Here is a 22,933-nt window from a genome sequence, read left to right as displayed (position 1 = left end):
TGAAATGCACACCGGGGGCAGGGGAAATTAAATTGTACTATGGGAATTGTAGGTCAAGTGTTTAGGAGCTTGGCCCAAACTAAGTCAAAAAAAAAATCTCAATATCTTGGCCATTGCTGGTTTGATTACTTTTTCAAGAAGTCTGTGTCTGTCCTCACTTGTCCCCCAATTTGATGCTCTCATTTAAAGAACAACAGTTCAGGCCAGGACCAGATCCATTAACTCACAGATATAAGAGTGCCGCAGAGTCAGAGGATGACAAGAAACTGCCTGTGAGGAATAGGCACTTCAGGTCTACACTTGTGCAACAATGCCTCCTTCAGGAGAATGATTGGAGAGTGGTGCATGGTGGGATAGTCTGTGGGCTAGTGGGATGTGGGATCAATGACGGTAAATGTAGGACGCTGACAGTGACGCACAGTCAGACAGCTAGCCACCCTTCTGGTAGGCCAGGCCACTCAACTGATTTATTTATTTATACATCTGCTGAAGCTTGACAGTCACCAGCTGTCTCACATGCAGCCTCAGCCCCTGCTATATACACTCAGTATGCAGCTTATTAGGAACACTTAGCTAAAACAAATGCTGCCCTGCCAGAAACCCTTCCCCCATAATGAACACAATGTTTATATATTCAAATAAGCCATTGGTTGAATTGAATGATGTGCTTCTCTTATTTACATTACAGTCACATTCACTGAACTAAAAACATCCATCTGTCCATAGAATGCATCATAATTCAAAAGCAACACAATCTGCAGCCTCCACAATGGGCATAATGTTTAATGGCACCTCTGTGACACTATTTCAACACAGGAGGAAAGGACTTACTGCAAGATGAGTTTCAGATAGGTGTTCCCAGTAACCCACCAGGTGAGTGTTTATCTCTAGATGTGCTATCCATACATATGTCACCCCATGTGGCCTTGCTGAGAGAGCACAGTTGGACAGGCCGACCAGTCACCTCTATCACACTGCACCGCTCTGTGCAGTGCTTACTGACACACGCTCCCCCCGTCGTTGCCCTCATTTCATCACACTCTCCCCCACTCAGAAATCCCCCCCTCTCTGGCCTCGTGATAAAACTCGAGCTGAAGATAAAACAGACACCAGGGCCGGGAACAAGAGCGAGTAGGCACCTCAGTGATTTGCTGTCAGGACTATGTGGAATGTACAGTCCTTATCAGTTAGCCAACAGGCAAACACACTCACGCGCGCGCACACACAGACACACACACACACACACACACACACACACACACACACACACACACACACAAACACACACACAAACACACACACACACACACGCACATGATTGGCTGCTGACTCACTGTGGCCCTTTAGTGTTTTATCATTATTTTATGTATTACATATCTGAAAAAGTGTAATATGTATTCTGTTCCAATGCACCCCAGTTTAAAAACAATACATTCTAATAATAATAATATTATTATTTTCTATCTTATCTTTTAGGTTAATCTTCTTGAAATAAACAAAGAGCTTGAATAAGCAACTATTATTTACTGAATATATATTCAATAATGGGTGTCATTGTATAAAGCTGTATACAGCCAACGGCAAACAAGGAATGACAGAACTAAATAAGGAATTGTGCAGTGATGTTGGACATATTCTTGGCTCCTTGCTGCAGGGGTTCTATTTGCTTCTTCTTACTCCCAAAAAAATTCAAGAAAATATGAATTTTCTCAGGAGTGCTCAAACATTTGCATGTAACTGTAGATTCAATCATAATTTTGATATGTCTGATTTATTGCCATTCTGGTGAATGATATGACTAAAAAATGTACACACTTCATAAAAAGTATTAATTAATCCTGTAAATGCAGTCCTGTCATGAAGCTGCTTTACTAACTCATTTGCAATATAACCCACAATGTTTCACAGCATCATAGGTAACATGGTTTATTTAAACGCCATATTTTTGCAGACGTATTTTAGAGGTCAGTCAGTCAGGGTTAACAGAGTGAAAGTGGAGCTGTGACAGAGGACAGAAATAACAGTAAATGAAAAAACAGTCAAACTTTACACCCCAGCCTGACCACTCCACTCTGCAACTGCCAATTGGATTGCTGCTCCCTCACTGCGAGCTAATCACTCAACAAAATCACGAATCTTTGCTGTCCTGGCTGCTAAATGGTAGAACGAGCTCCCCATTGACGTCAGGACAGCAGAGAGTCTACACATCTTCCACTGCAGACTAAAAATCTCTTCTGTCTATACCTTGGATTAAAAAAAAAAGAGGTAGCACTTTAGTAGCAATTATATGGCACCTACTTGTAGCACTTTGTAGTTTGGCTTTCTTGACAAAAATTGTACCTTCTTGATTCTTGTTGTTCTGGGTTTGTACCCTCATGGTTGAATGGTTTTGGATAAAAGTGTCAGCTAAATGAAATGTAATGTAAATCAGTCTTCAGATACACATGGGATTTGTTGACAGTAAGAAATGAGCAACCACTTCCGGCTTGAAGCTGCCAGCATAGAAATCATACTGACCTGGTACTCTGACTGTAACACCCCTGTGCCTGAGGAGGCCACAGAGGGCCCAATCCGAGGTTTCTTGTTAGGCGGCCCCTGGTCCTGGCCGTGTTGTAAACCCCCACCAGTGGTTGCCCCTGGGGCTCCGCCAGTCCCATTTGTTTGGGCTGAGCTCTGTTGGGAGGGCGCCTGCTGGGCTGTGGTCTGCTGCTGGTTCTGGGCCTGATTCTGGCCTGTCGTCTGCTGGTGCTGCTGGGTCTGGTTCTGCAGACAGCAACCAGCACAGATGAACAAACATACTAAAGGTTCAGCTGGAGCTGTATTAATGTGGGTCTGAAACGGTGTGAATGCTACACTGCACCTTTTTATTGCATATAGTTTTTTCAGTATTACTATAACCAAGACAAAGTGTTGGAGAGGAAATCTGATTAAAACCCCCAAAATAGGTATCTGAAATAATTTTGGTTACTTGCTCGAATGTGCATGAGGTAGCTTATATGCACTAAGGCATCAGATTGACACCGTTTTGATAATGATGTAATTTGATTCCTCTGGTTGTGTGCAAATGAAAAGCAAGGATATACATTAAACACATTTGTTGGAGCTCTAAGATACACACTGTGGGTTCTGGTGAGTAACATTGAACTTAAACATAGCTTTTAAATTATTTACTTAACAGGACAGTTAAGCATGAAAGGAGGAGAGTGAGCATGGAAGACAAACGGCTGGTTCAGAACCTATGGCTGCTAATGCCGGACTCAAGCCTCTGAACATGGGGCACCGATTAAGAAAACATTGTTTACAGGGTTTATGTACGATTGCCACACTGGTGTGCTAGAGAAACATTTTGTCACGTCTAGAAGGACCCAATTCCTCTCAGTCTGATTTGTTTAACGTGTAAAAACATTATTGAAATGGGGAGATGAAAGGTGCCTTGAGATAATGTATATTATGATTTGGGGCTAAACAAATAAAATTGAATTGAAACATGAGTGAAGCGCTCAGCATTATATTCAATATGCTACTTATATTATGATGGATATCAACTAGAATCAAATCTGAACATGACTTTGTCATTATCATAAGCCAGGACCCCTAGGGAAATAAGTTATATTCACTTTTAGTTGAAAGTCGCTCAGATCACATGGTGTTTTCAGCTACTAATGTGATGCAGGAGCTGAGGAGACATCTGTATCTGCCTCTGTGCTCAACTTTCCTTCTGATTGCACAACAGAAATGTGCTTTTTTTTTTTTAAATGACGATGCAGCTTCTATCTACCTTTTTCTAACATGTCATTCACATTCTCTCGAGGTGCAACAATGAGATGGGACAGGCCCAGTATACAGAGGTCAGCCTCTGCCTGCACTTGCATGTGCACTGTTTCTGCACATGCAGTGTATCCCTGCCTCAGGCAAATTCAAAGCAAAATTCTGTTGTGATTTTTTACACTGTAAAAATAGCTAAAGTGAAAGATAGAGAGGAGGGAGCTTTTAGCTGGTTACAAATTAAAAAAAAACACTCCTGTTGTCACAGTTTCTCAATGAACCTGTTCTTTTTAAAGTTGAAGGAAAAACATCCAAGACTTGTCTGACACAGTTAGATGATCAATCACCTGGAATACTGAAAATGTTCATCCGACATTGATGAGACGCCAATTAAAACTGACAAGATGCTAAAGAGGCTAAAACTCAAGAGCTTGAGAAATAAATATGACCTTGTGAGCAGAGCTGAGAAAACAACCAGCCACCAGAACAGTTAACACAAAAACATTACATGAAATAATTAATATGATGAAAATTATATATATATATCACAGTTGTTGAGAACAGATGCTAGTGCCTGATGATATTAGTCGCTGTGGTACGATGAAGCTGCTAACAGTTATTATTCAACTACAAATGTTGTACTACATTAAGTAGTAAGTTTGTTGATAACTGATTTGGAATTGAATATCAGTCATTTCTGAAGCAGAAACATTGCCGTTTTGAAACACATCTTTACATATAGTATTTATATGGAGCTACCATAAACTCTGTACTATAAGTGCCAAGCAGTCACAATTGTATCAAGGAAAAAGGTTTTTCATCAAAATGCTTATTTAGAGCAACCTGGTAGCTTAGTGTGGAGGAAACTTTTTTGACCTGATGCAGTAAAAAAAATGCCCAGAAAATGAGAACTAAAATGTTTTATTACCCTTTTTGTTGTTTATTTTTCTAAATGATGATCTAGTTAGACTATTAAGTAGGGATACTGCTTAATATGTTAATGTGAAAGTACAGAAATATTGGTATTTGGAGGGTGGGTTGTGTTGAAGCAAAAAAAGCTGGTGAATCTGACCAAACTTGCTTTGATGAAACAAAGTTAACTTAGCCTTCAACTACAGAAGGTATTTGACAATGCTTCCACATCTAAGATACTGTGGTCTGTGTCCTCTGTATATGTCATGTGACTAGAATTAATCAGAGATTACAGCATGTGACGGCTGCTAACTGCTAACCCCTGCTACCTTCCTTTGAACAGGTTTGGTCTCACCACTGCGACCCTGGAATCAGCTGCTCATGTTTGTTCAGCTTGTGTTCTCCTTTCTCTGTGGACAGAAATATGAGCTCACTTCTCACTTAGACAGGCCTCCGTCCTCAAACTGGTGTTGTGTGTCGGACCCGAGCTTTTAGCTTTTATATTAATTCTATTAACTAGTTCAATTCTTCAGGGATGTATTGAAATGTCACAATGTAAAGATGCAGCTGCTTGCACACTACAAATGGCAATACAAGATTACATCCAAATGATTTCATATACTTGTAGTTATAATTTCATAAAGTTTAAGCTATCAGTGCCCGCGGTGGATAAGCCATCCCCAGCATTGTTGTATCGTTGAAAAATAACCTCTTTACAGTCTTTGATATCACAAAATGTGGAAACAGACTCAGACTTGACACAGTAAGTCTCACTGCCACTTTACTCAAGGCCAGAAATATTTGTACTGTTTCAGTTCCATTTTTTTTATATTCAGGCAATGAGCTTCATAGCACATACAACTGGAAATAAAATAACAAATACAAATCTCTTCTTTAATTTGAGCAGGTTTATGTTGATATAGAAAGAACACTACACATAGTGGCCACAGTTTTGGGGTTAAGAAGTAATTGAACACAGGTTCATGAAGTAAAACAAAATCATCATATTCAGGTGATTCTGCCATATTGCACATCCTAATCATGAAGAGCTCTTTTGTTGCTTTGATTGCATGTTTTAGATCTTTGTCCTGCTGAATAATGAAACATCATCAAATTAATTTAATACATTTGACTGAATCTGAGCAGAGAATGCTCCTGTATACCTCTGCATCCATCACTTTATCGGTTTATAGAGCTTTGCTCCACAACTCTTCAGTTTCTTTAAGTGTGGTTTCTGTGAACTGCAGTCTGGCCTTTCTGTCTTGTGTCGAGTGCCGGTCTGTCTCCTATATGTTATGAAAACATATGCCAACACCCTGGTCAAATATTTGCACAGGTTTAAACAGCTGTACAGCTGCTTTCTTTACAAAAGAACCTCAAACAGGAGAGAGAAATGCTGCTTATGGATAGTGATCCTATGTTTTTACCATCTTACACAACAAGAGGGGCAAAATTTAAAACTTGCATTATTTCTTAAATTATAACAATGTCATTTTTAGTGCAGGTGAAACTGAACTGGGCTAAACTTATCAGTGACCATGAGCAAGCATGTGTCTGCAGATTGGCAGTACCTGCTAGTGTAATATTTCTCTGTGCTGGCCCACCACAGCTAAAAAAATCGAATCAACCAGTACATAATTTAATTCGACACCATGGAGACTTGCCTAAGCAGGCGTTGAGTTAGGTGAAGGCCAATGACACCGGTCTAGTTAGCTTAACTCTTATCCTGGCTCTATTTCCTTTCAAACACTACTATACTGCAACCTGAGCTTACGTAAACACTTGAGCTGACTGAAGTAACATGACTACTGCTAATATGACACACTTCTCTGTGACTGCGTTGCTCACACACTCCAGGAGTGACTCACTCCCCTCGACAAACCTGCCTGGTTATGAGCGTATATTACAAATTATGATTTGATTGTCTGAGCACAATGCTGCATAGAGTTTACAGAATTTGTCTGACAAACTTGACCACCAATGTAAAATCCGTGATCACTGATCGTGTTGGCAGGTGATCGTGGATAGCAGCAGTTGATCATGAGGATGAATAGTGGATCATGTTGGCATCTGATTGTGATGGTGGATCCTGATCGTTGCAGCTGCTGATCGTGGACTATTATTTTCAACAAGACTGCTTGATGTACAATATACCTACTCATACTCTACCATTACTGACAATAACTCCTCAATTCATTTACTTTCCATTATGTTACAATTGTTTCTTCTTATCTATGTTGTAAATATTTTGCTGATGTTCTCCGTTAAACATGGAATCTATTGCACTTCTGTCCGTCCTGGGAGAGGGATCCCTCACATGCGGCTCCCTCTTAGGTTTCTGTGTTTCCCCTGTTAATAGCTATTTTTTTGAAAAATAGTTTTTCCTTACTCTTGTTGAGGGTTAAGGGCAAATGATGTCACACCTTGTTAAGCCCTATGAGACAAATGTTGATCTATTAATATGGACTATACAAATCAAATTTGATTGATTTATTGAATGTCAATAAGTTCAAACATATCTGGACTGTAGCAAAGCAGAAGTGGACTGACAGTATGAAATTTCGAAAGGCTTTGTGGAGTTGTGAATTGTGTTCATGTTGTGACTTGTTCGCTGAGACAGGGACTGTGGATAATTACCTTCTCTGTTTTCTCGTCTGGCTCGTCCTCATTGAGAAACTCTCGTTTTGGGTAGGGTATTTGACACCCAGCAAACACACTATAGGAAATAAGAGAGAAATCAGATATTAAAACATCTTTTTATGAACATAATACCGACCTAAACAAATTCCTGCCTTAAAAAAAAGCTTAAACCTGAAACACTGGTTTGTCATGTGTAAAGGAGTGTCGTCTTCTTTTCTTTTGCCTGAACCAAGACAAACAAATTCTTCCTGCATTAGTTGACTAAGGCTGTGCCCGAAACCACCCACATATTAATAACAACTACTTCACTACATTGACTTCACTTCACTGGAAAAAAAGCACTGCTCCTCGCATTTTCTCTGCACAGGTATTTACATCATAGTTGCCGGATTATGTACAACAACAACAACATCGGCAGGTGGAAGATCCCGCAGTAAATGTAGAGTCCTCATTTTACGCTAAGTATTAATATTGTTATGTAAGAAGCTTGTTTAATGACCATCTTTTAAAGTAGAAATAAACTAGTTGACTGCAGTTTGTGCTGTTATGCTGCTGCCCTTTCTCCTCTCGTCTCTCTGAAGCCAGCACAATGCATGATGGTATATATTGGTCAGTTATCGACCATCACCTGTTCACAATACATTTGGAGAAACAATCAGTCCAATATATAGGGTATACAAATTTCACTAAACATTTGGACAGCACTACAAAATGGTGGACACACTATATAGTGAATAGTGAGTGATTTAAGATACAGCCTAAGACTCACTCAGTGGTTGGTAGTGGGTCCTCCAGGAAGTATGGGTCCTGCAGTGCCTGCTCTGACGTGATTCTTTTGGTGGGGTCCATGGTGAGGAGTTTCTGAAGCTGAAGACCGAGAGGAAAACACACAGTGTTACAAAGAAAGTATTGGTACAGTGACATTTTTTTATTGTTTGGGCTTTACTTCGGTACAAATGAAACTAGAATGGCGATACCTAGTGCAGGGCCGTTCTCAACCTGCCTGTCTGTAATGGGCTGTTTGCTTGGCCTATGGTAATGCTGCAGCTTTCTTTCTGAAACTTCAAAAATGAAACTGAATTTGCTTATTACTATTCACTTGTATATGGTTTATATATATATATATATATATATATATATATATATATATATACGCTTCAATGACTTACTTAGTGCTAACTGGGGATCAATTCTTCAAACATCGAAAAACAACAGAAAAAATAACACAAAATGCCTCCAAACCGCTCCTGTGTTGTCTAAGTGTCTGGACGCCATGACATTCAAGTTTGACGTCACTAACACCACGCTTTTAGCCTAAAAGTCCTCTGATATCCTCCTCTAGAGCGATGTTCACGTTTATACGCACACACCAGAAATACCGCACACACTGCTCACAATCTGGACGGATGTACAGAACCCTTAAATGGAAGATGTCCTTAAGTGTGCCTATTTGTGTTTTTGCAAAGAAAACTAATTTCCCTTAGGGGACAATGAAGTCTAGAGTATGGGTATGCATCACCCCTTCAATGCAAAAAGTGTGACCCATCGCCTGCACATCTCTAAATTTCTAAATGAAAATGACAGGACAGCATAACACCTCACATTTAAAACACAAGAACCCAGCTTCATGATTGGCTTTCATAATTCGTATTAATACTAGGTTTAAAGGAATCATATTCAATTAATTATATTTATATGCAATCTGAACACAAGATTCATCTTAATGTCAGGGGTGAAGCGAGTCCATTTTAGAGGGTCAAGTGGAAAGTGGACATTTACATACTCTAAATGCAGAGCGCATTGAGTACATCATTATGTCTGGATACAAGTTCTCCACATAAGAGAATATTTGTAGATTGTTTTCAAAGTGAATATTGTTCCACTTGTGTAATTACATTGGATACTTAACGTTATATCTTGATCTCCAAACCAAGACTACCTTGCAGCTCTGAATGACAATGAAGAGTAAGTGTATTCTAATGTAATTGTGACTTTGGCGGCAAAAAAATATTGTGGAGGTTTGTCTTGCAAAAAGTGAACCAATCCAGTCAGTCTATAATTTTATATATTTCCATTGTGGGTGTGTGTGTGTGGGTGGGTGTGTTTGTGTGTGTGTGCATGCGTGTGTGTGTGCACATACCAACAGGAATACTTTGCTGTCTGGTTTGACTTTATGCTTCTCCATGTATTTGATTAGGCTGCTGTTTGCGTACCTGTTGGTTGGGAAAACACAGAAGTACACTTTAAGAAAGCTGTGTCATTCTATGAGTTTGTGATGATGATCATCTCAGCGTCTCCTCACGTCGTCCTCCTGAAGTCCTTCTGTAGTGTGGGGTACTCTGGCATTTTCCGAATGTCTTCCCAGTCCTTATCTGTGGAATACAAAAGCAAACGTCCATGCTTATGGCTTAACAATCACAACAATTATTTAATTAGAAGGAAATCTACACAACACAAAATGTGCTAAAAGTTAAATTAAATACTATGTTCACTGCTTCTTTAGAACCAATTTCAACACAAAATTATATATTGTTATATTTGTCATTAACAGGTTATTAAACTGTATTAAATAACCTGTCAAGCTAATATACATCAGTGAGTCTACATTCTACATGCTCACTCATCTTTAATGAAACATTTGATCTGGTTACTATAGACGTTGTAATGTGAAAGCCCAACTAAAGCAGCAGGCTAACAGAGCAGGCCTTGGTCGTTGTTCACAAGTGTTTAGATATTTAGTTGTGTGTATTTTGTGCAGACCTGCAGGGAAACCCATGACGCTAAATATCCTGTCCAGCTGGTCATGATGAAAGGGGTTACTGGTCTTGATGTCTTCTTGGCGACAGTGAAAGATGGGCTCCGACGTTAGCAGCTCCGCAAAGATGCAGCCAATTGCCCAAATGTCTGAAGCAAGTACACAACCAACACACACACACACACACACCTGTTTTTTTGCAAAGTAATGTGAAAATACAACTTGGCAATAAGGTTGCCTGAAATGAACATATTGTGTTATCTTCTGACAGAGACAGGCTAGCTGTTCTTTTTGTTTCTCTTTCTGCTGAACTAACCAGCTGCTGGCTGTAGTCTTATATGAATTGAAACAAGAGAAACATCAATCTCTACAATTCATTTTAGAAATCAAATAAGCACATTTATGTCAAACAATTTCTCTTCCCCTGACCAGAAGGTCGGCGGTTTAAACCCAGTCTTCCCGATCTGCCAGCCGAAGTGTCCTCGGGCAAGATACTGAACCCCAAATTTCCCCTGATGGCTGTGCCGTTCTAAAAAAAAAAGTGCTGCCCACAGATGTGCTGTATGAATGGGTATGTGAATGGCCATTCATACAGCATATGTGTATGTGAAAACACATTGGGGGGAATTGATGACAGAGAGAGTAATTTTTATTCTTAATTATTGATAAATGAAGAAAAAATTGGGCTCCAGCAGAAGGGCACTTTTCTCCTCCAGGGCATGCTTGAGCACCACTAGGGGTCTATCTGTGCACGTGCCTGTTCTGCATACTTTGCATATTTGACCCTGTACTCACCAATAGCTTTGGTGTAGTGCCTGGCCCCAAGCAGAAGCTCAGGGGCCCTGTACCAGAAAGTCACGACTACAGGATCGAGGTCTGCCAGTGGCTTGAGGGGAGAGTTGAATAGTCTGGCGAAACCCATGTCAGCTGTAGGAGGAAGAAAAGATACAGTAGATGTAGTCAGCAAACAAAGGTTACACCTGCAGTAATATGTTTTTTTCAGTTTGAAATGGCATATTAAAACCGAAAAAAATCGCCATCCAGACAAGCCTTTCATTGTCATGCTCATGTCCTGAGACCTGAACTGCAGATTTGACTGCTACACCTGAAACAAGTTGGCACCCAATCTTCAGAAAAAAGAGTTTTTCGCTTTTCTTGCTTCAGTGTTTTTATGTCCCCTCACTTTCCTAAACTCTATAACTTTATACTCTATTTAATTTTGTAGCTTCAGGTTGATTTTCTTAGAAAATACACTCAGTGTTCTCTGGCTGTCCAAGATGCGAAAAAGAGTAAAGAGCAGAGGGGATTCAAATGTTGACCCAGTCTTCTAAGCAGCCTTCATTTAAAAGCATTTCCTTAGATCAGTAAGCGGTTTGCAAACTTTTAAGGGTTTTAACATCACAACAGTACAGCTGAGGTTCATGTAGTCTTTTGACTTTTATACATATACGATTTTTGGTTTACTATCAATAATATGGAAAACACAATAAAAATTAAATTTTTAGTTCTTAAGGACTTTTTTATTTGTATATTGTACAATATTCAAAGAAAAACATGTTTTTGAGGGGCTGTGTTTTCTCTGTTTCTGTAGTGCTATCATTTAAAATTCAAGACTTCAACTTCAGAGATCCTTGAAGTAAAAGTACTTGTTTTTATAAAACCCTTCTCATATTTCTAATGTGACAATAGCTTTTATTTATAATTTTGTAGCAAGGAGTAAGAGTGAATTGATCATAGATAGAGATAGTAGAGCCACTCAGTTCAGAGAAATACTCATCAGCACAATTTGAGGGTCCAGTTGAGCCTAAACAAAAACCTTATACTATTACTAGATGCACAGGGTTTAAAAATAGACTGCCGCACCGCAGCATTACCCTTCAACAGTCCCCTGGCCTACTGGCTTATGTAACAGCACTGATCTGAGCTCCCTGTCCACCTCTCACAGAAGGTTAAGCGCTGTTGCTGTCACACACTCAAACAATTCAAAAGCCTCATTGATCCATTGTCATGGAGATAGTAGTATCTGTATGATGTAGAACTCAGGATCAGTCAAGCACTTTTCAGAAATATTTTGTCAATCCACCTTACCGATTTTAACTCTTCCTCGTTCAGGGCCTTCCCCCATCACCAGGATGTTTGCCGGTTTCTGGAGAAAGATAAATATTAGACACTGTGTATCATACAAAATACGTATGTATATAAGTATGTAAGTAATATGTAAGTTTTATTATATATGTTTAGGAAGTTTATATGTATTTTAGATGGTTTAGTACTGAATCCTTGCAAAGTTAAACCTCTATCCTCATCACATGAGCGGTCACTTGGCTGTTCTGTGTAGTTTCCTGCTGTTATCACATCTCATAGGTGATTTCTACTCCCAGTCAGGTGTTAAGGGGCTGGGCTTTGGAGAACAGAGGAAGGTGAATTGTTTGGGGGAGACAGGAGGTTTTTAGTGAGGGGGGAATAGGGGGTTTCTGCATTTGAGGACAGAAAGGATATTTGCTCCATTGCTATGGTGATACCTCACCCACGAGGAATTCGAGAATACAGTGTGAGTGATGGACCATCACTAGTGAGCACAAGGCTTTTTTTTCAAGTCTTGGTTGGACTACTATTCCCCTGTGCCTCAGCCCATGAGTTCCCCCCATGCAATGCATTGCTGTTCCTGAGATACATTTTTGCATTTGGAAGGGAGGACGTTTACTGAGCGAGCTGCATTGTGAGAAGTTTTTTCCCTTGTTGGATTTACCTTATGGACATTAAAGCAGACATTATTTTCTTTGAACTAAAGTTTGGCGGAGGGTTCTTAATAAATTGGTGTGTTGGCATATATTTGAGTTTCTGTTTAATACATTACAGTTAGCTGGGTTTAAAGTCCCCTTTCTCACTTAACCAGGCCATGATAAATAGTATCGCAATAGTTCATGAATCGTTACAGCAACTAGACTTAAAACTTAAGCTGATTGTTACACAATATATCAAAGATTCTATTGCTGCCTCTTTAGGCTATAACATACAACAACATGACCCCGTCAGCCATTTTGTGAGAGTGCACTATAGTGCTTGTGGAATCCTGCCGCGCACACGAATGGGGTCAAACACCTGGCTGTGTTCGTGTCATTTTGGTTGAGGAACTTTTAAAATAGCTGAGTTAACGTTTGCAACTTAATCAAAGGGAGACAATAGTGTTTAAAAAAGGTTCTGATTATATTCATTCCTGTCTGTTCAATTGAGGAGTATATAAGAAAGTAAGAAACTGCAGTACTGCTTTTAGCAACTTGTGGTTGTTATGGCTATAACTCTCCTCATGACTTTATTCTGGTCACCTGACGAGTGAAATCCAAATTCACCCTCCATTCAACTAAATTCAAGCACAACCATCCTAGCAGGGAGTTTGCAGTTAAGAGTCGGGTTTAACAGAACATTTGGTTGAAAACAACTGATCAATAAGAGCAGGTAAAATGGGTGGGTTGTAAAATCTGGATGATATTCATCTAGCCTGGAAAAATAGTGCGATAACTATAAAGCCCTCTGAAATGCATGAACCTCTTTTTTTTAATCATTCATCCAAGAATATAAGAACAACCCCGGGTTCCTCTTTAGAACTGTAGCCAGTCTGACAGAGAGCCGTAGTTCCACTGATCCATCCCTTAGCAGGATTATTATTATTATAATTATTACTTCAAATCAATATTTAAAAAAGCAGGAACGTCAGTCTGCATTTATCTATAAATTAGGTTGAGTGACTCTTACAGTGTCTAATGCCTACAGCTGCTTTTATTGTAGGTAAAAAGTACCTGCTTCAGTCAATAAAAATCTGCAGCCATCTGTAGGCAAAGAGAACATTGTACATGGATGAATCTGCAGACTCGGATTTGTGCAGGGCTGTGTTAGGATGCTGTGCCATAATATATGACTGTGCACTGTTTTTCATTTTTAATTCCTGAAATGATGCAAGCGCTGTTGTCTCACATTGTATGGCATATGACCTTTTATGACGGGAATACAACTAGAATAGCTTTGGATTTATGTGGTCATATAGATCGATACCTCATCATCACATTATTTGCATCATCATTGTTAAATAAGGTTTAAACAAAAACCTATACCCTCTGCTCATCAAATCAGCCACATGTAGGACATTGGTGGAGATTTTCACCACAGGGGTCACCATGAGGTTAACATGGACACACACAAACATTAGAAGTGGTGGGTTTTTCCTCCACATCAATCAACAATTACACTTCCATATTATTTGGTTTATGTGTACAAAGTTGTTTACCAAATATCCCACAAGTATCATACAAACAGCGGCACATTTAATCACAGGAGCCAAGTCCTAGGCCAGTATTTTTGTTTGTTTTGTTTACAGTGTCTGCTTGTTGTCAAAGGCCTGTGGATTTTCCCTGGGTGTGTGTGTGAATATGTAAGCTCTGGCTCGCTTGACTCAGATCTTCCTGACTTGCATGCCTTGTTGCTATAGAAACAGCACTAATAATGAGGTCTATTATTCACGCCCACAACAAGACACGCAGCGATCGGCAAACACAAAGGCAAGCGTCTCTTAAAAGGCCCGACGAGTTCAGGCTCACCAGTTCTTCTTTCAAATTCTAAACAGGCCTAACTGAGTTAAAATGCCCGGCCGAATGTATTCATGTGAGCTGTTTGAAAGACAGTTATTACTTTGAGAGTTTTCTGTAAAAGACCTGAAAGATGCCAAATGAGCATGCAATGTGTTTCTGATGGACCAGACTACATGAAAAACAAAAAATATAAATGGAATGGCAAAAGAGGAACCAGATAAAATGGAGAATGATTTTTTTACATGCACTAGTTATTTAAAAAATATGCACCAAATTGTATTTCATGCTTCAAAATATAGACTTCCTCTTGAAATCGTCCAGTGAAATTAATCAGTTACAGTCGGTTGGTTCCAGAAATGGATCAGGACCTAAGGGAAAATAAACCCCATCCCAGAGCGGACCAGGAAACCCACTCCTCTGGGACATGGCCCTCTTTAACAAAACCATCTACATCTTTGTCCCAGAAACTAGGCCAGGTCCGCAGCTAGAGGCAGATTACTACAACAGAATGTTGATAAAAAGGGATATCCTATAAACTCATTTCAAATGTCCCGTGTGAACGTCAAGTTTGAAGCAAGTGGTAAGGGGCACATTTTGGAGTTTGGAAAGTCCCATTTTCTAAAAAGAGAAGAGAAAACCCCAGGCCATCTGCCTTAAATGCACAGCATGTGAAGATCTGAAGTCTGAGTTGACTTTTCAGGAGCATTGAGTTTGTTGATATTTGTTTGGGATCGCTACTGAGGATGATATGAGGGAGGAATTATTGTCTGTACAACATATTTCCTCAACTAGGATTTCTTAGGACTTTTAGTATGTTGTTCTGGACACACTCATAGAAAATGATCTATGCTGAACAAAATTCTTTTACAATTAGTTGGTCGTAAAACGCTACTTTGCTTGGACTATATATCATTAGATAATGTATCTCTAAGGTGTTTAGGGCCAAGTATTAGAACCTCTGTTTTATCTGAGTTTAATAGGAGAAAATTGCAGGTCATCCAGGTTTTTATGTCCTTGAGACATGCTTGAAGTTTAGTTAATTGATTACTTTGTTCAGGTTTTATTGACAAGTATAACTGGGTGTCATCCGCATAGCAGTGGAAATTTACAGAGTGTGTCCTGATAATGTTTCACAGAGCCTTGTGGAACACCATGGTTAACTTCGTGCGCACAGATGACTCATCATTAATTTGCATGAATTGGAAGCGATCAAAAAAATAAGATTTAAACCAGTTTAGGGCGGTTCCTTTAATGCTAATTAACTGTTCTAGTCTCTGTAATAAAATGTGATGGTCAATTGTGTCAATTGTATGATCTAACAGAACGAGGACAGATACAGATCCCTGATCTGAAGATATTAGAAGGTTTATTAGTGACTTTTGCCATGGCAGTCTCTGTGCTGTGATTGGTTCTAAACCCAGACTGAAAGTCTTCATATATATTATTTTCCTGGAGAAACGCAGACAGCTGATTGGCTACAACTTTTTCTAAGATTTTAGACAGGAAGGGGAGACTAGATATTGGTCTGTACTTGGCTAAAACCTCTGGATCTAGCGTGGGTTTTTGAGATTGGGTTTGATTACTGCTATTTTAAAGGACTGTGGTACATGTATCAAACTATCATTGTGCCTTGCTAATTTACTGAGTCCTTTTTTAGGTGATAAGCCTGGAAAAGCTACCAAAAACAGGCTACAAAATATGCCAACCAGCTAATTGGCCCTCTATTGCCTGACTAGAAACTTTTTCCAGACTCACTCAATAACTCCTGGCTATTGTCTCTGCTTCAGCAGTGTATGCCTCCCCACCTCTATGGCTTTTTTACTGGGAGATTATTATTTTCCTTTAGGTTTTTGTGTCTGTCATGGATTAGAACCCCGGACTCGCTCGGGGTGAATCCATCGGGGGATCCTCTGCTGTGTTCACTCATCGACTTTATAATAGAATTCAGATGACTGAAATTAGTTAAGTGAACGCAACTTGGAATGCTCATATGAACATAACTCCTAAAAGGTAAACATCTACTTGCATTAGGCCTAAGTTTGATTATAATACAATTTTGGCTCATTTAACATAATAATTAATTTGTAATAAATGTGAAAAGGAAACAAACCACAACTGGGAGCCTACAGTGTATCATGATAAAAGTATATTCGGAATATCACATAACCATCAATACTGTTCTTACTTAAATGGTGATATACCTGAATCCTGCATAAAAGTAAAATTAGTATCACATTTCAAGAATGCACTCTCTTGTAATCCTTACTTGAAATGATCAGTCATTGCTTTATATATGTGTATGAAATTATGTATCCAAACAAATTAAATGAAAAACAAAGCAAGGCCTGAAGAAAGATATTTTTTGTATATTATTGATAAATTGTATCATTCTGAACATAGCTCGCTTAAAGTAGTGGCCTCTCCCTGATTCTCATGAATCAGTCCTGAGAACAGCATCATCATCTGCCGGTGTTGCTGCAGTCTGACTGTGTGGGACAGACGGCTCCTAACAGCCAGGCATACAGTAATGTGCTTATACAGTAGATTAGTCTGCATTTACTGCAGCAACAGATCACCTTCAGTAATCCCCCCCTGACTGAGACTGTTGGTACAGTCCACTGAGGTGTGTGCTTTTTGCTTTGGCCAGTAGAGTTGCTATATCAGCATCTTGACTCAGCTAACCATGGAGGACTGTTGGCTCAATAATAGCTAAAGGCTGTTATGTAACCCTTGGCGCTTAGGGGTGGGGGAGGGTGAAGGAGGTACGGCAAGACCCTCTGGTGGGCGGGACAGGGAGGAAAGAGGGAAGGAGTGGCAGTACAAGTGGGGGCTGAGCACCATGCAGTGGTGCAATGTAAAGCACATGCCTGATTCCTGCAGTGCATAGAAGCAGAACATGTTACACACCAGCACACGCATACAGATTATGTAACAGCAGAGGAACTAAAGCCATTACAGCTGTGCTGGTGAGGGCACCTTTCCCCTGCAGCTCAGCAGACCACAGCAGATTAAATGTCAGTCTCCTTGCTCTTCCTCTAAAATGTATTAACAACATAAATCATGGTAAGACTTGTGGCTTTCATATACTTTTTCAAAGCAATAAAAGGCCTTTGGGACATTTCTCATAAAGCAGCGACATGTGAACAATAAATGGTAAATGGTTTTGTATTTATATATAGTGCTTTTCTAGTCTTGATGACACTCAAAGCGCTTTACACTATAGTTTTACATTCACCCATTCACACACACATTCATACAGTGCATCTATTTGCAGCACTTTGTTATTCTATGGGGGGCCATTCAGGGTTCAGCATCTTGCCCAGGGACACTTCGGCATGCAGATGGTTCAGACTGGGGATCGAATTGCCGACCTTCAGGTTGGAGGACGACCACTCTACCCCTCAGCCACAGCCGTAGCTCCCTACTTTTCAATTGTTATTACTTAAATTCACAGAGAGAACTGACAAAAAGCCAGGTATCTGCATAAAGATGATAATCTAACCAACAAGAACATAAAATCGAATAAGTTAGTCATTGAATCCAAGTGACACCTTAACGGAAGTTGAAGAAATTCTATCAAGGTAGTCTGCAGTTATCACCTTCAAGAGGCCAAAAACATGTTTTGTAAGGCCACCGTGACCTTGACGTTTGACCAATAAAATCAAATCAATGAATCCTTCCATCTAAGTGAACATGTATGGCAAACATAGAATTCCTTGAGGTGTTACTGAGGTATTACATTCACAAAACAAAGCAAAGGAATATGAGGTCACTGTGACGAGGCACCAAAATCGAATAAATTCATCTTTGATTCCAAGTGAATATCTGTACCAAATTTGAAGACAGAAAACATAAACACACTTTGAGAGGCCACTGTGACGTTGACCTTTGGCTACCAAACTCACACCTAAGACCTAAGTGAATGTTTAGACCAAATGTGAAAGGATTTACTCATGGCATTTCAGAGATAATCTGTTCATAGGGAAAACATTTGCTTTGTGAGGTTACAGTGGCCTTGACCTTCCAACTTTTACTGCCAAAATTGAATCAGGTCTTCCATGAGTCCAAGTGAAACAAAGTTATTCCACTGAGGCGTTCTTGAGAATGGAACATACATACCAACAGACACACAAACTGAAAACCTGAGTACCACTGGCCACTGACTGCCGCTGGCGAGCTTGCATAAAAAGAAGGATAGTCATGTAGTCTAGTCACAATGGCAGGAAGCACTGGCAATAAGACAGCAAAACAACAGCACTAACTGCAATACATCAGGGCAGAGTCAGGCGGAGATGGCGGTGAATTTTACTTTATAATAGTTACAAAGGCGCGGAAGAGTTGGTGCACTGATAAGAGTGGTGTGACCTTCAGGGAGCATAACAACCACACAGCTCCCGTGGGACAATTGATGTTGTTGTAAAGGAGAGGGGACTCCCCTCTTTTTATTGCTGTGTTACCTCTTCATTATTACTGTGGTTATGATTCCCTCCAACCATTAACAAATTCACATAAGGTCAAGAACATAAAATTGTATTTTGTATTATGACATATTTTGTGTCTCAACACTCAGCCATAACATTATATTGTTAACAGGTAAAAATGTTGGTATGGTGAAAAAATAAGCTGTGTACCTTTGTTTTATCATTTAAGTGTTTTGTCATTTAAGTTCGTATCTGGGAAGAAAGATAGTTTGCTGCCTCCCCACACAACATCCTGTAAGCCTCCTCTCTACATTCTCCAGCCATCTTTCAGGTACCAAGGAGCTGAAGAAGCTGAGCATGACAGGCCTGGGATGGCAACTTTCATCAAGCTTTGGTGCGTGGCTCTGGTGTGATTGTTGTAGCTGCACTTGGCCTCAATATCCAGTGCCTCTGCAAAGTTTCACAGTTAACAGCATCCTGGACTCATGCATTTAGCGCATTACATTTTTTGGCGCTCTTATCAGCAATTTCCCAGAGGCCAGTGTTATCTTCTTTTTGCTGTAAAATCGTATTTCGGCTTACTTAGTCATAGTAGGCTGCTGTGAACATCTGTTCAAAGTCTGACAATGTCCGCCTTGATTTGACTTGATATTAGCCTGCAGGACTGTTGGTTGTTTTTTAATCTGGCCAATTTCCGGCATGGATTTTCCCGTACTAGCTGTCAACATCCTAAATGTTACTAATCTGAGTGACAGTGTAATTTTGACAGCAACAAATGTTCTATACAATTTATAGATCATTTGGTCATAAAGGCCTATACAGTATATGCTTCTCCGTTTTGACTGACACAGACAGATAGGACCGCCCTTTCCGCCGTGGAACGCCCTCTCTGAGCGCCTCGGAGAGCTTTTCGTGCACCTCTGATTTTTCTAACTATCCGTGGGCATGGAAGAGAGCCTTGGGACAGCCCTTGGCTGTGATTGGTCCGCTAACGACAGCATTTCGGAACGAATCATTTCCGGACCTCAAACTTCCTGCTTCATTCCCTGTATCACAATAAACCCAAACACAACTACGATTCAAGATTAATGTGACAAGTGTATTAAGCCAGCAAGGTTGTCCGGCTGACGGTGGCTGGTTAGAGCACTGACGGCATGTGTGTACGGTCACATACGATTATAACGCCCTGCCATCTGCTCCCCGGGCGCTGTACATGGCTGCCCACTGCTCTGCTCTGTGTGTCTGTCCAAAGATCACACCAGATGGGATAAATGCAGAGGACTAATTTCCCCATTGCATGAGTGTATCTATGCATGTTTGTGCATGTGTGTGGGATAAATAAAGTGTATCTTCTTCTTCTTCTTCTTCTAAAGGCGCTAGCGGGCTAGCCAACATGCTAACTGCGGTGGTAACAGCGCAACAACCCGCTGTCACGTCTTTAATTCCACCTCTATCATGACAATGTTTCTTAAAAAAATACCGTCAGGTTAGAAGCAAACACTGGGTAGTAGTTAGTATCGGGAGTCCCTGCTGACGTGTGTGGAAGCTGGGGAGGAAGAGCATGTCCCCAACTTTTCTAGAAATTATTTAATTGGTGCTTTTCTGCTGCAGTGGAGGCATACCATGGTCAATGGTAGCAAGACTTTACTGGTTTGTCTATAGCAAAAATAGATCATAGATGTTTTTTTTAAAAACACAGTTTCAATCAGTTTTTACTTGCTCTTCTCATACCCAAACCTTTTCACCACAGCAAAACATAAACTTTTCTTATTACAGATGTTTGTTTTAGTCATTGAGTCCTCTTTGGTGCAGACCAAAATATCCATCTATCATTAAGCATTGGATAGACTGGCACTAAATTTGGTTCAAATAATAATGATTCCCCGACAATAAAGTCTAAAGACTACGGTTATCCTCCACTTTTTATCGCTGCTCCGTCATAAGGTTAGATTTCTGGTTTGTCCAGTCGTTGGTTTATGACAAAATACCTGCACAAATAATGACATTCCCATCAGTCTCAGGTGTAGTTTGTGTTTGGAGCTAATCAGCAAATAAAAGCATGCCAAAAAGCTAAAATAACAGGTTGAATAACATACCGATTATTGGTAAAAATCGGTATGCTAGGATTGTCATTGAGCAGAGCAAGATTAGCTCAAAATACTCATATGCCAAATTCCAACCTCAAAGAGCTGCTACTATGTATAGTTCTGTTAACGCAAAGAAAGAAAATAAATCCCCAAATCCACTGCTTCCAATGACACCAATCACCATCAGAGCTCTGAGGGACTCCATCAATGACACTTTGGGAAGCAGGCATTATTTAATGCCTGCAGAGATGCCCTTATTCCAAAGTACAAAACACTGGCCATGCCTCCTGATCCCTGGGGGTTTACATAATGTGATATCCATCCACCACATGACCATTGGGGATTGCCAAGGATTATGTAAGAGTGGACGACCCTGTATAGATAGACAGGCGCCTGAACTGTGTAAGTGCTCTGCCCTCCGACTGCTGAACCTGACTTATCCACTAAGAGGTTCATTCAGAGAAATCAACCAACGGCTTAGCTAACTTTCAATCAAACTGTAAAGTCTCAGTCATGCATTCCTCCATGATCGTTGTCTGGAAATAGCCTCTCTCTGGATCATCTGACGTCAAAGCAGTCATGGTGGCAATCAAATAAAAGTTTTGCGGCAGAATCTGCTGTGTTGTGTTTGGTTACTTACACTCTTTTCATCCACAAGCAAAGTCACAAATGCTCCTTAACTAGAGTGACAGATGTACAGAGAGATAACGGCAGAGACGCCACACTTGCAGATAGACTGTGGGAGTTATAGGACACAGTAATAAACGAGACAAATAAAGATCTGATGTTATCTCAGAAGCTGCATGGAATCACAGCGATGAATGTGATATACAACTCAAGATCTTAAAAGTTTGACATATAAAACACCAAAATAGAATCGAATCACACCTTGTTTCATTTCAGTTCTGTAACTCTTCTCTTTACAAAGTTGCCATTGTTTCGAACCAACTAGCAGCTAGACCTGAGCCAGCATTCCCAAAGTGTCATTGATGGAGTCCCTCAGAGTTCAGTCCTTGATCTATTATTGTTAAAGTGCATATGCTACCGCTAGGTTAAATCTTTGAAAAGCTCCACATCAGTTTACATTTCTATGGAAATTACCTGATTCCAACACTATTTAAATGAACACACTCCAATCCTGCCTTGCAATTGAAAAAAACTAAGATAGAGAAGATGCTATTATAGGTCCAGACGTTTTCGTGCCCACTTGCATTAATTGTGGAAATCTAAGTGTTAATAACTTGTTGTATTCCTGTTTGGGAACCCATCCCTTTCTGCAAAAAATGTCAAGATCAAAATAAGGTAACGCATAACCACATAACACCTGTATGTTTTAGGAAGAAAATGAGGAATAGTGATTCATTTTAAAGTACCCATGGGGCTGAGCCCAGTTTGGATCTCTGACCTGTTAACCCCAAAAGAGCCTAAGTGCTACTCCATCAAACATACATCTCCAGATGTGTCTCGAGTGACCACTTTGGAGGGAATCTCACTATGTATGTAAGTAAACATACATAATTCTCACGTGTTGAAACCAAATCAGCTGTCGCTTTTAACTGAAGGTAGAAGATATTGTGCTTCCTGTGCATGGTCTGTCAGATATTATAAGAATAAGAAGTCACTTCTATGGAATGTTCCAGGCAAACTAAATTACCCAAAATGTTTAATGCATATAATCTGTATGGTTTTGTCATGAAAAAATTACATTGTGGACAAACAACTGGAAACCAACTGAATGAGTACGAATGAGTACAGACTTCTGCTTAAGCA

The 22,933-nt window shown here is 39.9% G+C and overlaps 1 protein-coding gene across 2 annotated transcripts in view; it reads right to left on the bottom strand.

The window, feature by feature from the left end:
* cdk19 (cyclin dependent kinase 19) overlaps positions 1-22,933 on the bottom strand; it is a 52,906-nt gene that overhangs the window by 1,072 nt on the left and 28,901 nt on the right. For both annotated transcript variants that reach the window (XM_061091621.1, XM_061091622.1), the window contains 8 exons: positions 12,161-12,218; positions 10,868-10,999; positions 10,078-10,221; positions 9,620-9,689; positions 9,458-9,530; positions 8,087-8,184; positions 7,315-7,393; positions 2,518-2,763 (listed from right to left, as the gene is read on the bottom strand). In XM_061091621.1, the coding sequence (XP_060947604.1) occupies positions 2,518-2,763; positions 7,315-7,393; positions 8,087-8,184; positions 9,458-9,530; positions 9,620-9,689; positions 10,078-10,221; positions 10,868-10,999; positions 12,161-12,218 (900 nt within the window). The remainder of the gene's footprint in view (positions 1-2,517; positions 2,764-7,314; positions 7,394-8,086; positions 8,185-9,457; positions 9,531-9,619; positions 9,690-10,077; positions 10,222-10,867; positions 11,000-12,160; positions 12,219-22,933) is intronic.

Source organism: Limanda limanda, chromosome 18 (genome assembly GCF_963576545.1).
Source record: "Limanda limanda chromosome 18, fLimLim1.1, whole genome shotgun sequence".
Taxonomy (NCBI): Eukaryota; Metazoa; Chordata; class Actinopteri; order Pleuronectiformes; family Pleuronectidae; genus Limanda; species Limanda limanda.
Note: the sequence above shows the minus strand (reverse complement) of the source record. Positions and strands in the feature narration are given on the sequence as shown.